This window comes from Cupressus sempervirens, chromosome 1 (assembly GCF_028749045.1).
Source record: "Cupressus sempervirens isolate cs-2001-9-10 chromosome 1, ASM2874904v1, whole genome shotgun sequence".
In the NCBI taxonomy this organism is placed as follows: domain Eukaryota; kingdom Viridiplantae; phylum Streptophyta; class Pinopsida; order Cupressales; family Cupressaceae; genus Cupressus; species Cupressus sempervirens.
The window spans coordinates 861,265,594-861,281,632 of NC_143118.1; the positions used below are offsets into that span (position 1 = coordinate 861,265,594).

The following is a 16,039-nucleotide window of genomic DNA, read 5'->3' on the forward strand; positions in this document are numbered from 1 at the left end:
GGAAATGTTACAAAGCAATAGAGAGTTGGTGTCGAGCAAAAAACTAAAAATGATGAGTCATAGATAGGCAATGTTGACTGTCAGATTACAAATGTCAAGCATGTAGAAGCTAGAGTAGAACCTAAACAAGGAAAGGAAAATGAGCTTAATGCTGATTTTCAAGTAGAACCTGTAGAAGAAAAAAGAAGGAAATCATTTGTACTAGAAAAGCATGTGATAAGACATCAAAAAATTGAACATATCATTGGTGGTGGTAAATCAAGTGTTATGACAAGAAACAAACTCAAAGATGACACATGCTTACTTTGTAAATTCAAGCCCAAAATAGTGAAAGATGCTCTAGATAGTGAAGATTTGATTCAAGTAATGAATGAGGAAATTGAACAGATTGAGAAGACCAATACTTGGACTTTGGTGCCAAGACTTAAGACAAAAATATCATTTGGACAAAGTGGGTTTTCAGAAACAAGCTCAATGAGAATGGTGAAGTAACAAGAAATAAAGAAAGAATGGTATACAAGGGTTATGCTCAAGAAGGAGTTGATTATTGAGAATTTTTTTCTCCTATGGAAAGACTTGAAGGAGTCAGAACTCTACTTACATATTCATCCTACAATAATTTCAAGGTATATCAAATGGATGTCAAATCTACATTTTTGAATGGTATACTTGAGGAAGAAGTGTATAGTGATCAACCTGAAGGATTTGTGGATCCAAACAAGAAGAACATGATATATAAACTAAAAAAATCTATTTATGAATTAAAACAAACTCCAAGAGCATGGTATGAAAGACTACATAATTATAAATTGGTAAAGATTGGTTTTGATAGAAAAATGATAACAATAATCTATATTTGAAAAATGGTAAGAAAAATGAAGTATTGTTATTTGAAATATTTTTTGATGACATTATATTTGGAGGAAGAGAATCATTATTCAAATCATTTGATGATGAAATGAAGGAGGAATTTGAAATGTCTATGTTTGGTGAAATCAAATTCTTTGTTGGATTACAAGTATGTCAAATGAAGTTTGGTATTTTTATTACACAATTCAAATACATCAAGGAGATACTAAATAATTTTGGTATGGAAGATTCAAGACCAATGAGCACACCTATGTCAACAAGACATAAACTATCTAAGAATGATGAATCTACTAATGAGAACCAGACCTTATACAAATCCATGATTGGAAAATTGCATTAGTAGTTGGGATAATTGCTAGATTTTCAAAAAATCCTAAGAAGAATCACATGATGGTTGTAAAAAGGATATTGAGATATCTAAAAAGTACAAAAGACTATGGATTCTATTACAAGAGAAGTGATAAATTTGAACCGAAGGTATTGACTTATTCAGATTGGGAAAGGAATTTAGATAACAGAAAAAAAAACTAGTGGAGGTACATTCTTTCTAGGAAAGAGATTGGTGTCATGGACAAGCAAGAAACATAATTATATTTTCCAATCAAAAATTGAAGCCAAGTATGTGGTAGCTGTAGTGAACTATTTAAACATTATGTGGATAAAGAAATTACTAAAAGGTATGAAACAAGAGATTACAGATCTAGTGGTTATCTATTGTGATAATACAAGTACTATTAATATTTCAAAGAATCCAGTGATGCATACTAAGACAAAGCACATTCCTATCAAGTATCATTACTTGAGGGAATTAGTTGAAGACAAAAAAGTGAAGCTCAAATATGTGAACACCAGAGAATAGATTAGTAACATATTCACAAAACCCTTACCTAAAGATGCTCATGAATATCTTAGAGGTAAATTAGGGGTGATTCCCCTAAACAAAGCTACTTAAGGAGGAAAGGTGCATTGCATCAAATGTGCTAATCAAAATATCTTACATATTGATGCAATACAACTCTACTTTGGAACATGCCTAAGGTAGATAGTCAAGTCCAACATAACAGATCATTCATAGATAGATGATAGAAATAGCCAAACATGCAAAATCTACATAACTCAGATGCATGAAGAGATTGAAGCTAAGAAAGCTTAGTGTCTTTGGCATTGTTTTCAAGAGGGAGAGATATACAAAGGGAGAGATATACAATAAAGTAAAAGAGTGAGAGTTATACAATACAAGAAGGAGAGATAGCCACATATATATAATAGAAGGAAAATTACCATAGATGGAGAATTATTATCTCAGAGGGATAAAATATTTTTGGATTGTATGAAACCCAAGTGAGATAAATTTGATACATTGAGATATTGTTACTATTGAGATGTAGAGATTATTGGAATGTAGAGATGTTATCAATGTAGAGGGAGATTGTTGGAAACTTACAATTAGAGCAATTGTTTTTTTTTCATTGATGTTAAATCTATTGATAAGATATATTGCTACCTAATTTAAATATCATATCTATTTGATTGATGAAGAGGATTTTAGAAATTAATCATAACAATAATACTTAGAGGAAAGATTGAGTTATGAAAATGAAGCTATAATGGACATATGATTAGTTACACTTTGATGAGACAAAGTTATTATTTATATCAAGAAAGTTAAGTCAAGTGGAGCAATAGAGTAAATGGTAAAGGAATGTTGAGTGATCCTAGTATCAACCAAGCCACAATAAGTGTCAAGAAAATATAGTGTTGAACAGACATCAGTATCAACTGAGCAAGTTGGTCGATACTGAGCTAGAAAGTTTTACAATGATCGAATGTTAGAACTTAGTGATTGCTGAGTAATACTATTGAAGATGAATTTGAGGAAAACATGATTCCTAGTAGACTCAGTTGAATTCTTGGGAGATTTAACCTATGTTGAAGATAAGAGTGATGAGTTAGATCATTAAATTCAAGGCTAAGATTAGGTAAAGACCTAACAAAAAAATTATAGAGAAGTGTCTAGAGAAAGATCAAGAAGATAGACAAATACAAAGAATCATGTTGAGCCTGATCGTAAACCCTAAAATCTATGGTGATCATGAAAAATGGTAAATAAATAATTGACTATTTAAATAGGTTTAGAGATAAACCAAATTGTGTGTGTGGATGCTAGAGTGTGGTGCAATGGATACAGAGAAAGGTGGATCAGAGATGTACAAGTTTGAGAGTGAATGCGAAGCTAAAGAAGATTGATTACATAGATGTTGTTGATAGTTATAAGTAAAACCTGAGAAAGAAGGCTTAAGTATTTTTGAAGAAGGGAATACTACTTTCTTGAAGGGTTGTCAAGTGAGTCAAGAACACAGATGGAAGTTGAGAGCTTATTAGTGAATCAACACCTAAACTGAACAAAGATCTGAACTTGCAAAGTGAGTTGTAATCACACATATCGAAATCCTATTGTTTTGTTTCTAATCATTGTGAACAATTTGTATTGAAATCCTTTTAACAAGGGTTGATCTAACAATCATTTGAAGGACTTAATAGTCTATGTAAATCCTTTCACAAGGTGACATTGTAAATGGAATGATCAAAGTCCTCTAACAAGGCCACTTCTAATAGGGTAATTAAATCCTTTAACAAGGTCGCATTCAATAGTGTGTTTTGTAACCTTTAACAAGGTTGGCTTCTAACAGTGCTCACTTGAAAAGAGTGAAAAATTGGTGACATGTTGCTGGTGGTTTTCCCAAATTAGGTTTCCACATAAACATCCTAGTGTCAAACTTGTGTTGAATGATTTATATGTTTTATATTTTATATTCAGCAATGCATGTTATATTTAGAACAATAATTTTGGTTTATAGTAGAGACTAAGAAACAACAAGATAAGCAAAACAATAAGAGTTTTATTGTGTAATTGTTAAAATGGTACTTAAGGACATTGAGTAACTAATTCACCGCCCAACCCCCTCTGAGTTATTCTAAACATTTCTAACATTTTCTATCTTTTTTTAATGTTTGGTGGATTTCATTTAGGCATGTTGATATTAACCACCTTAATATTTTTCATGGTTTTTTGGAATATATAATCCTCAAAAACCTCCTAAGGTGTGTACTAGTTTCTAAATATTGCATTGTTAGATTATTTCCATATATACCATATTGTATGCAGCAAGGACTTCCACTACAATCCATTAATTAGCCGATGGGAGAAAAATGTTTACAAATTTCAATATTGCTTTTGTTAGAGTTATGCTAAAATCATGTGGCATAGAAATTGCTAAGGACATCTATAGGATTTTTAAAGATAATTGTAATTAATATTCTTCAGTTGACTATCTTAGGGTGGGTTTCCTCATTATGTACAATTATGGTGATATATACATAATAAGAGTAACTTAACACTTAGATATAATTATTATTTTTGTCTTTGATCTCTTATTGATAAAAAAAGAGTGAATTCCCACTTAGATGCTACATTGTTAAAATTAATATATTCCTCTCACAATCATTACAACTATCAAGTACATCTAAATAAAACACTATACAATTAATTATACTCACATTACATAAATAAACATCAAAACTTTGAAATCAAATAATGAAATTCATAAATGTAATATTATGATTTATATGTACACATATTCACTTATTTATCTTTAAGAACATAAATGATTACTAAACTTGCAATATACAATATGCACTAGCATTCATATATAATATACCAGATAAATAACAAAATAAATGGTATGTCAAATGAATCTTACATCATACTTATAAAATCTCAACATATTTAAATCCTTGAAAAGGAATTACATAAAATTACATTTACATTTTGATATTTCATAGCAAAATACATGCTCTAAATAATGTTATCTATGTATTTGCAAATAAATGATATGTTTTAGCATCATCTATGATAGAATGAAAAGATGATATTGTTGTTGCCAATGTAAGAAGACAAAATGTAACCACTATAAGAGAATGCCATATTGTTTCAAAAAAGCTGATTTTTGATCCTTTGACCTAACAAAAAATACACAATAGTATTAGCTCAAATGGATATTAACTTCAAGATGATATATTATTGAAATATTTATTAATAAAAAAATTTAAAATGGAAAAAATAAATATAATTTCATATTGCAAATTTTAATCTTTTACCTTTAAGATTATTAAGCTTGGAAATATAAAAGTTAATGGAATTAGAGAAACAGATCCCATCAAGTTGACAAAGTCTCCTAAAAATGGGAAGATTGCTGCAACAAATGTATTTATGGTAAAAAATAGAAGTCGTAGAGAAAATCGAATAAACATGTTGTACGAAGAGAATTCCTTTTCATTGATTCGACAAAATTTTGTATCAAGAGTTTCATGTATAGGCGTACAAAACATCTGCATACAAACAAAAAAAATTAATATATAAAATAATTCAAACAATTAAATTTTTTAATGTAATAGAATTTAATATTTAACTTAACTAATTTGTATTTTAAGTTTTCTCAAAGTAACTTGATAATAGTTTATAATAACTAATTGTGACTTTCCCTATATATTTAATATAATTGTAAAGGAAAAAATCAATAGTAATCAAATAATAAATATTATAATAATAATGAAGACATAAATAATAAATAATATTTTATAATTTCAAATACAATATTAAAATAAAGGAAATAAATCCACACACACACACACACGCATGCACGCACGCACATGCGCATGCACACACACACACACGCGCGCATGTGCACGCGCACATAGAAGTTCATATTATGGTTCAAATTATTTCAATTTAAATATACTCATTGTAGTTCAAACATTAACTTGTGGTTGAATTTTTTGAGTGTCCATTTCTTACTTATTTATGTCACTCTATGAAAGTAAGGGTCCTTGAATAGTAAGGGCCATTCACATGTTATTTAAATTATATGTTTGATCTTTATTTGTATGCGAACAACCTTGAATGGATTCATATGTAGAGGAGTTACCTTAAGAAGAAAATCTCACATGCTTAACTTTATGGTGTAGCCTCAAGGAACATATTTAATTGATCTTAATTTTCTTTGAATTGCTTGAGGAATGTTACTATTTGTGTGATAGAATATGCTTATGGGATATATTGCATTGCACCTTTTTACAAGCCTATATTCCTAAAATAATAATATGTAGGGGGTCTAATTAAAAATACCAAACCATATAACAAATGATGGAGGGCCCTAAGCCTCCAGATCCACCACCTTGCTCAGACCTGCAACTTGTGCTTTTAGTGTGTAGGGACTTGGAGGACAAGTGGGATGGTTGTGGGTCCATAGGGGTTGATGGGAAGATTGCCGACGCAGTTACATTGGATAATGGAGGCCCTGCTGGTTGTCCTCTAGAGAATGGTTAGATGTGGGTAGATGGAACCCTCACGGGTTGGAAGAATGCTCTTGTGGGCTCATTGATGGTTAATGTCCCTATAGAGGATCCCAAGATTGCCCATGGCCAAGATGGTCAGGTGATTTACCTCCCTAATAATTTGGTGGATAATGTGACATCTGGCCTCAAACTTTGTGTTGTGGGTAGATTTGTGGCATTTAGTCCCTCTATAGAGATGGTGTGTAAATGGGTGAGTTAGAAATGGAAGGTTAGGGGCAGTGTTGGTGTCTCTGCAATGCCTAGTGGCATCTTTTGTTTTAAGTTCATCATGGAGGAGGTGTTAACCTCATTCTCTCTAGTACTTGGTATTGTGGGAAGCACTATCTTGCCTTAACAAAATGGCATTCGGGCTTTGGTGCTAGTGCAGAGTTGAATAAACTTGCCCTAGTTTGGGTTAGATTACTTGGACTACCCCTTGAATTTTTGGATGATAAGATCCTAAGGTGGGTGGGGAATTCTTTTGGTCATTTTTTCATGGTGGACAAGGTGACTATGCAAAAAACATAGCTGGTTTAGGCAAGGTTCTATGTGAATGTCACCTTGAATCAAGAACTCCCTATAGTGGTTACACTGAAGACCAAATGGGGAGAGAAAGTCCAGCCTATAGGATGTGAGAATGTGGGCTATTCTGCCAAAAATGTCGTCATTTTGGATACCTTATTATGGATTTCAAGGCCCAAATGTAGAAGGACAAATAGAAGGAGGGTTCTCCAAGTATTGTTATGGAAACATTGGGAAAATATTTAGAAGCCTCTAAAAAGGTGGTGGAGTCTACTGATATTCATACTTTGGAGATTCCCTCAGCATTTTCCATGCTAGAAAAAAATAAGGTTCTAGGGGATGGGGAAGCTATGGAGGATAAGATGAAAATGGATGAATACCCCTTTAGAATGGATTTAGAGGAACTATTGAGTCCACCTGGGGGGGGGGACTAAGGATGATGAGTTGTTGGAGAAAGGTGAAATAGAGGTGTACCACCCTCTTCTTGGCTCCCCAACAAAATTGGGTGGTGACAACCAGCAAGAAATTATGACCACTGGTTATCATACTCAGGAGAGAGTTTTTACCCCATTAAAGATGGTTAATGCCTCCCCAGTGGAGATTGCTGCAAAAGTTATGGAAAGCATTGATAAGGTTGAAAAGGAGCTTAGCCCTACCTCACCACAAAAAGGGGATAATGGGGAATAGGAGGTTGAAAAAAAGAAGAGGAGAGGGGGAAATAAACTAGATGTTGGTGCCTATAGGATAGTTGGAAGACCGTCTAGTAGAGCAACCAGGACAAAGCAAGCAGCAAGGGATGTGGCCAGTGGTAAGAAACTTACACTAGAGATAGTTACTAGAGGTAAGAAATGAAATTCCTTTCTTGGAATTTGAGGGGGTTAAATAACCCCTAGAAGTAATATGCTTTGAAGCAATGCATATTTTAGGAAAAAGTAGACTGTGTTTTAATACAAGAAACTAAAATGTCTAGTGCTAGTTTTGAAAAAATAGTTAGTTATATTTGGTTAGGTGCTGAGTATTTACATATGGATTCTAATGGTGCCTTGAGGGGTATAGCTACTATGTGGAATCTGAAATCTATGATAGGAGTTGAGGTATGGAAGGATAGAAACTATATAATTGTTGATTTCCATTCTAGTATTCATTGTTGGGGGCTGATCAACATTTATGCTTCTAATAACAATTCAGTGAGGAAGGAAATGTATGATAAATTAGCTAGGATTACTAAAACAATGAAGGAAAAACAACTAATGTGTATGGGAGATTTTAATACCCCCTTGTACCATTCGAAGAAATTGGGTGGTAATAGGGACTGCCCAAAAAGTTTGCAAGACCTTAATGACTTTATGAGCAGAATGGAATTTATTGACATGGAATTGAGAGGGAACCCATATACCTAGACTAAAAATAGAAAGGGGAAGGACCTTATCCAAGTTAGACTAGATAGGTTATTGGTGACAGGGAATTGGAATAGTCTTGGGAATTCCCATCTTGATAACCTCACTAGAAAAACTTCAGATCATTCCCCCATTATTTTCTTGTGGGAGGATGGTTTCAAAAGTGGGTAGAAACCTTTTAGATATGAAATAATGTGGCAGTCTCACCTAGAATTCAAAGAGAGAATTCAAGATTGGTGGAATATAAGGATAGATGGTATTGCTATGTATAGACTGACCTAAAAAATGGATAACATAAGGAGGAATGTAAAGGGTTGGGCTAATAGTTCATTTGGAGACTTGTTCAAAATCAAAGGTGATGTGGAGGAAAAACTTAAAAAATTCCAATGGGAAATTGCTAAAGGGATTAACTTTGACATTACAAGCCATGAAGAGGAGGAGTATAGAAAAAAGTGGAAGGATATTCTCTTGAGGGAGGAATTTTTTTGGAAACAAAGATCAAGAGTTCAATGGCTTAAGGAAGGGGATAAGAACACTACTTTCTTTCATAGGTTAGCCTCTAACCATAATAGAAGAAACACAATCAATAGGCTAGATGGTGAAGGGGAAGGATCTTTAAGGATTAAGAGGAGATGGGAAGACATGTGATGGAATACTTTAGCAAGGCTTATGTTAAGGACAATAAAATTGGGAATCCAATAATCAAAAGAAGCTTGATTAATAAAATTCCACAAATACTAGGTATGGAGAAAAATAATTACATTCTTGGCAAAATTACGAAGGAGAAGGTCAAATGTGCAGTGTTCTCTATGAAAGCTTATAAGGCTCTAGGTCTGGATGGGTTCCCTCCCATGTTCTTCCAACATTTCTAGGAGGTTATTAAATCTGAATTGGTTTGGGCTACTAGTGATTTTTTCAAAACTAGGAATATGCTAAAGAGGATCAATAAGACCTTTATTGATTTAGTCCCTAAAATCCCCACACCTTTGAGCCTGCTTGATTTTAGATCTATAAGTTTATGTAATACTATTTACAAGATATTTTTTGAAGTTTTGGTGAATAGAATAAAGCCTTTTCTAGATAGAATAATTGGCAACTCTCAGAAAGGATTTGTTCCAGGCAGACAGATTCTAGATGTGTCCGTAACCACACATGAGGTTATTCACTAAATGGAAAAAAAAGCAAAAAATGGGGATGGTATTCAAATTGGATATCTCCAAGGCTTATGATAAGGTTAAGTGGGACTTCCTCTATGAGGTGCTTGAAAGAGTGGGGTTTAATAACAAGATTATAAATCTAATCAAGATGATCATTAGCTCAGTTCAATATTTTTTTCTCCTAAATGGTTCTTCATGGGGAAATTTTGAAGTGGAGAAAGGCCTAAGACAGGGTGACCCACTTTCTCCCTACCTCTTCATTATGGTTTTTGAAGTCTTAGGGAGGTTTTTCAATAAACTAGTGAATACCGATTGTGTCAAAGGGGTAAAGCCTACTACTACCACTCATACTAAAGTTTTATAGCAATTTGGTGATGACACATTCCTATTTGGAGAATCTTCATTTATAGAGGCTGAAGCTTGGAAGACTATACTACACAATTATGAAGAAAGTTCAGGACAACAAGTTAATTATCATAAGAGTAAGATTTATTTCTTTAATACTGATGTCTCATTACAAAGGAGGATAAGGAATATCCTGGAATTTCAATTTGCTAGCCTCTCAGATACTTATCTTGGACTACCACTAACCACTAAAGAAGTGACTAATGACTTTGGAATATGATAATGGAGAGAATTTAGAGGAAACTTGCAAGATGGAAAGGGAAGACATTAAGCAATGCTAGAAAACTACAATTGCTCTTAGCTACTCTCCAGGGTATTCCCATTTACTTCCTTTCCCTCTTCAAAATTAACCAAAACATGGTAGAAAGGATTGAGAGAATACAAAGGAATTTCCTTTGGTCAGGAACAAAAGAGAGAAACAAATTGAGTCTAGACAATTGGGAGGTGTGTAAACCAAAGGTTAAGGGGGGGCAGAGGGGTGTTGGGAGTTAGAAGACTTTGAGACCTTAACAAGGCTCTCCTTACGATGGTTAGCTGGAGGTTGGGAGAAGACAATACAGATTGGGGTAATATTATGAAAGCTAAATATCTGTCGAATTCCCCTTTCAATTGGAATCTTTTTAATAATGACCTCCTAGGAGGGTCTAAAATTTGGATGAATATTGTCAGGAGTAGAGGATTATTAAGGGAAGGAACAAGGTGGATTGTGGGGAATGGTCATAGTGTCAAATTTTGGGAAGATAAGTGGATGGGAGGGAAACCACTAGTTTTCACAAATTTAGAAGATTAATGGAGTTGCTTAAAGAAGATGTGGGGAGAAAAGTTGGAGACTATATTGATCAGGGGAGGAAGTGGAAGAAATTTTGTAAGGAAACTTACTCCCAATAGGATATTCAGCTTCTCAAGGAGTTGGAAGAGATAATAGGAGAACAGAGACCCCCAGTTCTATTCTAGGAGGACATTATGGCTTGGCATTTAACTCCAAGTGGTAGCTTCACTATAAAATTGGCTTACTTACACTTGTTCAGCAAGGACCCCTGTCCACCATTGTGGAGAAAGGTATACATTAGTAACTTTATCCCTAACATCAATTTCTTTTGGTGGATGGTTCAACATGGAAATTTTTTAACCTTAGAAAACCTGAAAAGAAGGGCTTTTACATAACAAACCATTATTATCTTTGAAAGGAAAAGGAGGAGAGTATTTCTCATTTATTCTTGGAATGCTAGTATGATTTATAAATATGGACTAGGGTCTGGGAGAGAGTTGGTTTGGGCTAGGTTATGAAAGACAATCTGGGGCAATTTGTGGGAAATTGGAGCTATCCCTTTTATCACCCTAGATTGATTTTTCTATGGAAAATTGTTCCACCGTATGTCTATTGGCATATATGGAAAGAAAGAAATAATAGAATATTTAGAGAGGAGAATAAATTTATGGAGGTGGTTTTTGGAATAATGGAGAAATTATTGAAGGGAAATTTAAAGGTGGCTAAATGTAAAATGCCATAGGAAGAACTAGGTAGACAAGGACTGATTGCTGAAAAGTGGGGTTGTCATGAGGATTTTTTCCTCTTTGATAACTCAAAAATGTTGAGGAGATAGCAAACGAGATGGAAACCACCTACCCTTACACAATATAAACTAAATTTTGATGGTGCTACAAGGGGAGGTATAGGAGCGACGAGAGGAGTGCTATGAGATAAGAATGGTGATGCGTTGTTGGTTTATGCTGGGAAGGTGGGAAATGGAAGCAATAATCTGGTTGAGGCAATGGTGTTGTTTTGGGGTCTTCAACTGATTAGTGAAATGCAAATTAGGGAAATAACAATTGAGGGAGACTCCAAATTAATCATTGACCTGGTTAAGGGAATGTCCCAACTAGGATGGAATATTTGAACTATCAATTTGGATATTAGGAAAATTTTGGAAGGGATGGAAAGTGTCCATGCAGCACATTTATAGGGAAGGAAATAAGGTGGCTGATGTGGTGGTTTCCGTGGGGTTTAAATCAACGACAATCATGCACTGGAGAGATATGATAGACCTTAACAAAGACATTAAGTCATTGATAACCAAAGAAAGAGGTGGGAATATCATTTAATTATGACTATAAATTTTAAAGTTGGGGCTAATTTTGGCAATTTTTTTTTGGTGTTCACTAAATTTAACAAAGGCTTTTTGGAAATGATTAGAAGACATGGCCGTACAAATAGAAAAATGAGCGAATGCAAATTAAGAAAGATGTCTTTTCGCCATTATGGTTACCCATCACAAAATTCAAATTACCTCCTAATGAAAAGTATGAATGATATCTTTTATCAGACTGTTAGAGATATTTGGGGTGTGAAAATTATGATACTATACAATCACAATTCCCATAATGAAATTGCATGGGATTTTGAAACTTATCAAGCACGAGACTGTAATACTATTTTGCTTATTGTTATAGGTATCAGGGTGGAAAGTAGTTGTAGAGATCTCACAGAGAAGGAAGTTTAGATGCGTACCACTGAAGAAGAGGAATAGGAAATTGGAAAAATAGATATGGGGGGGGGGGGGATTTAAATAGGCTGGAGCCCACAAAAATGGATAACTTCAAGGATAGGATGGCCACCTAGTTTCTATCAAAGGAAGGGGGTTTTCTATCGTACATGTAGGTGATGGCGGGGTACGATGAAAATTGTGCCCTCCAATTTGTTAATGGGTGGAATAACTGCAAGGTCACCATTAATAGAATCACCTTCCAAGTGAATGAGGAAGTGATTGCCATGGTGACTGGCCTTTCAATGAAAGGGAAAAAATGGAGAAAGGTCCCTAAAACTACTAATGAGGCCAGTATGAACAATTTCTTTGTGAAAGATGAGGAACCAGTTTGATATAGAGGAGGGTTTAAAAGGGACAAGTTGCCAACCTCATGGGATGATGTGTGCCTAGTTCTCATGAGATATCTAACGTTGGAGGGTAGGTTCGGTATTATTTCCCTTTGTTAAATCATCTTAGGAATAGGGATTTCATTTCTATCCCATTTTTCCTTTTGCATTCTCTTGAGGATATGGTAGCTGATGTTAGGGAAAAAAGGGCATAACTTTACCAATGCCACCACTATAATTCTCCCCCAAGTACCAGTATTGGCACTAAAATTCATACCCCCCATTGCTCCCCTAGTCGAGAAATCAAGAAAAAGAAAAAACCTAATATGGTTGCAGAACAAAAGGGCAACAAAAAGATAAAATTTGAAAAACCTGTTGAGGTGGAAGAGGAGGATTCAAAGGAGGAGGCCAAGGGTAAGACTAGGAGGAGATTTGGAAGACTTCTCCAATCCTAGGTAAGGTGCAAACAAAAATCCAACAGATTCAGAGTTGAGGAGGTTGAGGAGGAAAGATCAGAAAATAATAAAGAAAAAAGGGAGGAGGAAGAAAACTATAATTCTAAAAGAGAATATGAAAAGGAGGAGGTGGAAAAAAGTGTCAACTTGGAGGATAATTCTTTTGAAAATGCTTAGATTCAGGTGTCATCTAACAGTGTTGTTACCACAGAGATCACCCATGTTTCTGCTAGCTTCACCCTCTAGCCCATAACCTTTCGTAAAGAGAGCGGAAAAATGGACACCTCCCCCATAACTATCTCACCCTAGCTAAGGAAAAATCTAAGTTTTATACTAATCCTAGTGTTTTGTAGAATGATATCTAGGTACACAAAACAAAGAAAGAAGCAAAAAAGGTGGAAATAGATATCAAGGAAGAGATTGAGGAGCAGGTGAAGGTGTATGCCAATTTGGATAAGAGGGTTAAAACCTTAGAGGAAGGTTTCTTTACCTTCTCTAAATTTTCCCTCAAAGTCACCCATGCTGCAACCACCACCCTCTAGCTGCTGGTACAGGAAAAGGAAGATACTAGGATGAATATGGAGGACCATAAGCTCCTCTTCAAATTTCTTGCTAAAGACTGGTCCTAAATTCTGCTGGCTATGAAGGACAAGGAATAAAAAGAAAATCAAGTGTTTTTAGTTTAATGGGATCCTTAGATCCAAGACTTTTATGTTTTTCTACTATTTCTGGTTTTGTTGGCTTCCAACTATAACTAAGACTTGGGTTGGCTTGTTATGCCAAAAGTTTTTTTTTTTGAAATTCCATGGTTGTTAGATTTTTTGGATTTTAGTTTAGTTGTTCTTAAGTTAGTTGTTCTATGGTTTTGTGAAGTTTTAGTTAGTTTTTTTGGTTGTTGGTCACTATTGGTAATGTGCTGGTTACCAGGTTTTGGTTTGTAAGGGCCAACCCCCTTGTTTTTGGTCACTTTTTATTTCAAAAAAAATGATAATACACAATATTTTTACACAACAAAAAATTAAAATTTTAATATTGAAATTGATTTGATAATTCAAAATAATTTATTGCTTGAGATTCATGAGCTTTGATACAAGTAGGAATATGTCTTAATAACATATATTACCAATCTAATGATATATATCAACATAAAAATCTCTAATTTAATGTTTCAATTCTTTGGCTCAAACATATAATACTAACAATAATAGTTAAAACTTCTAGTAATATGTAAAATATTATAGAAAGAAAAGAATAATAAAGATGACACTTAGATAAATGAGGTAAATCACTAGAGATACTTGTGATAAGGATCAAATAATTAAATTAGATGTTTTAACCTTTGAAATTATTTTAGAATTCAACACATATCCTTGAAACATGTATAACAACTAGTTTTAGATATAAATTGAGATATGCATGTAAAAACACATTGTGGATTATTGTATCAAATTTCAAATTATTGACAATGCATGGATTATTGTAGACATGCCAAAAATATTACCTCCAAAATTTGTAGATCAAACTATTTTTTCTTATTGCTTTAATTTAAAGACTAAAATAAGAGATTAAAACAATAGAAGGATCTAAGATGCTATTTTCAAAAAAAAAAAAACTAAACTAATTTTCATGAAAGCACACATCATTAACATAGTACATGAAAATTAGCAAGAAAGGAAAATATTGTTGAAATGTCATGGTTTCTTTGTAGTTGTATTGAAACCATGCATTTTAGAAAATTCTACCATAGAAGTGATTGGCAATTACCTCTTTCATTGAAGGAATAGTTTGAATTAGCAAAGAAACCTAGTGAAGGAATAGTAATTGGTTGACATCAAGATTTTCTACAAATTGTATTGTCCATTGAATAATGTCAAAATCTAAAAGAATGATTTAGTATTTCCAACTAGCTTTCTAAAAATAGGGACATCTTAGAGTTGGAGGTCTCTAACTAGCATTTTTACCATCTTCTACAAGGTCATTCAGAAATTACCTTGAATATTTATGCAAGATTCATGTAGCCATTGGAGTTGCAATATTATTTCTAAGTTAAAAAATTAAGCGTTAGTGGAGGGGTATTTCATTGCTCTAATCTATTTACAATGAACAAAATAGGGAAAACCTATATACATATATATATGTACATATATATATATATGTATATATATATATATGTACATATATATATATATATGTACATATATATATATATGTACATATATATATATGTATATATATATATATGTATATATATATATATGTATATATATATATGTACATATATATATATATATACATATATATATATATATGTACATATATATATATATGTACATATATATATATATATGTACATATATATATATGTACATATATATATATATGTACATATATATATATATGTACATATATATATATGTATATATGTATATATGTATATATACATGTATATATGTATATATATGTATACATGTATATATACATATATACATGTATATATACATATATACATGTATATATACATATATACATGTATATATACATATATACATATATACATATATAGATATATACATATATAGATATATAGATATATAGATACATACATATATACATATATATACATATATACATATTGATGCAGGAGCATCTTATGGAAAAATTATTGGAAAAAAAAAATTGAAAAAAAAAAAAAAATTGTGGAGGAGAGAGAAAGTGACGAAAATTAGAGGAGAAATAATAAAAAAATAAAAAAAAGGGGAAAAAGGAGAAAAGAAATAAAAAGAGGATTTCTATTTTCAAGGTAAATAGGTGGCATAATAGAAAAATAAAAAATAAATGGTTGTCATTCCATTTATCGAGGTATGTGGGAAGAATTCTAGAAAGTTATGAATATTGTAGAAAGTTTTGGAAGTTGTAGAAGGTTGTGGAAGATGTAGAAGGTTGTGGAAGTTGTAGAAAGTTATAGAG

At 32.9% G+C, this 16,039-nt stretch overlaps 1 protein-coding gene across 3 annotated transcripts in view; it reads right to left on the reverse strand.

Moving 5' to 3' along the window:
• Positions 1 to 4,573: 4,573 nt before the first annotated feature.
• Positions 4,574 to 16,039, reverse strand: part of LOC149580567 (putative proline transporter 2) — a 94,028-nt gene continuing 82,562 nt past the window's right edge. For 2 of the 3 annotated variants that reach the window (XM_089791977.1, XM_089791982.1), the window contains 2 exons: positions 5,029 to 5,259; positions 4,574 to 4,890 (listed from right to left, as the gene is read on the reverse strand). In XM_089791977.1, the coding sequence (XP_089648103.1) occupies positions 4,741 to 4,890; positions 5,029 to 5,259 (381 nt within the window). In that variant the 3' untranslated portion in view covers positions 4,574 to 4,740. The remainder of the gene's footprint in view (positions 4,891 to 5,028; positions 5,260 to 16,039) is intronic. The other variant, XM_089791988.1, reaches the window with a different exon arrangement.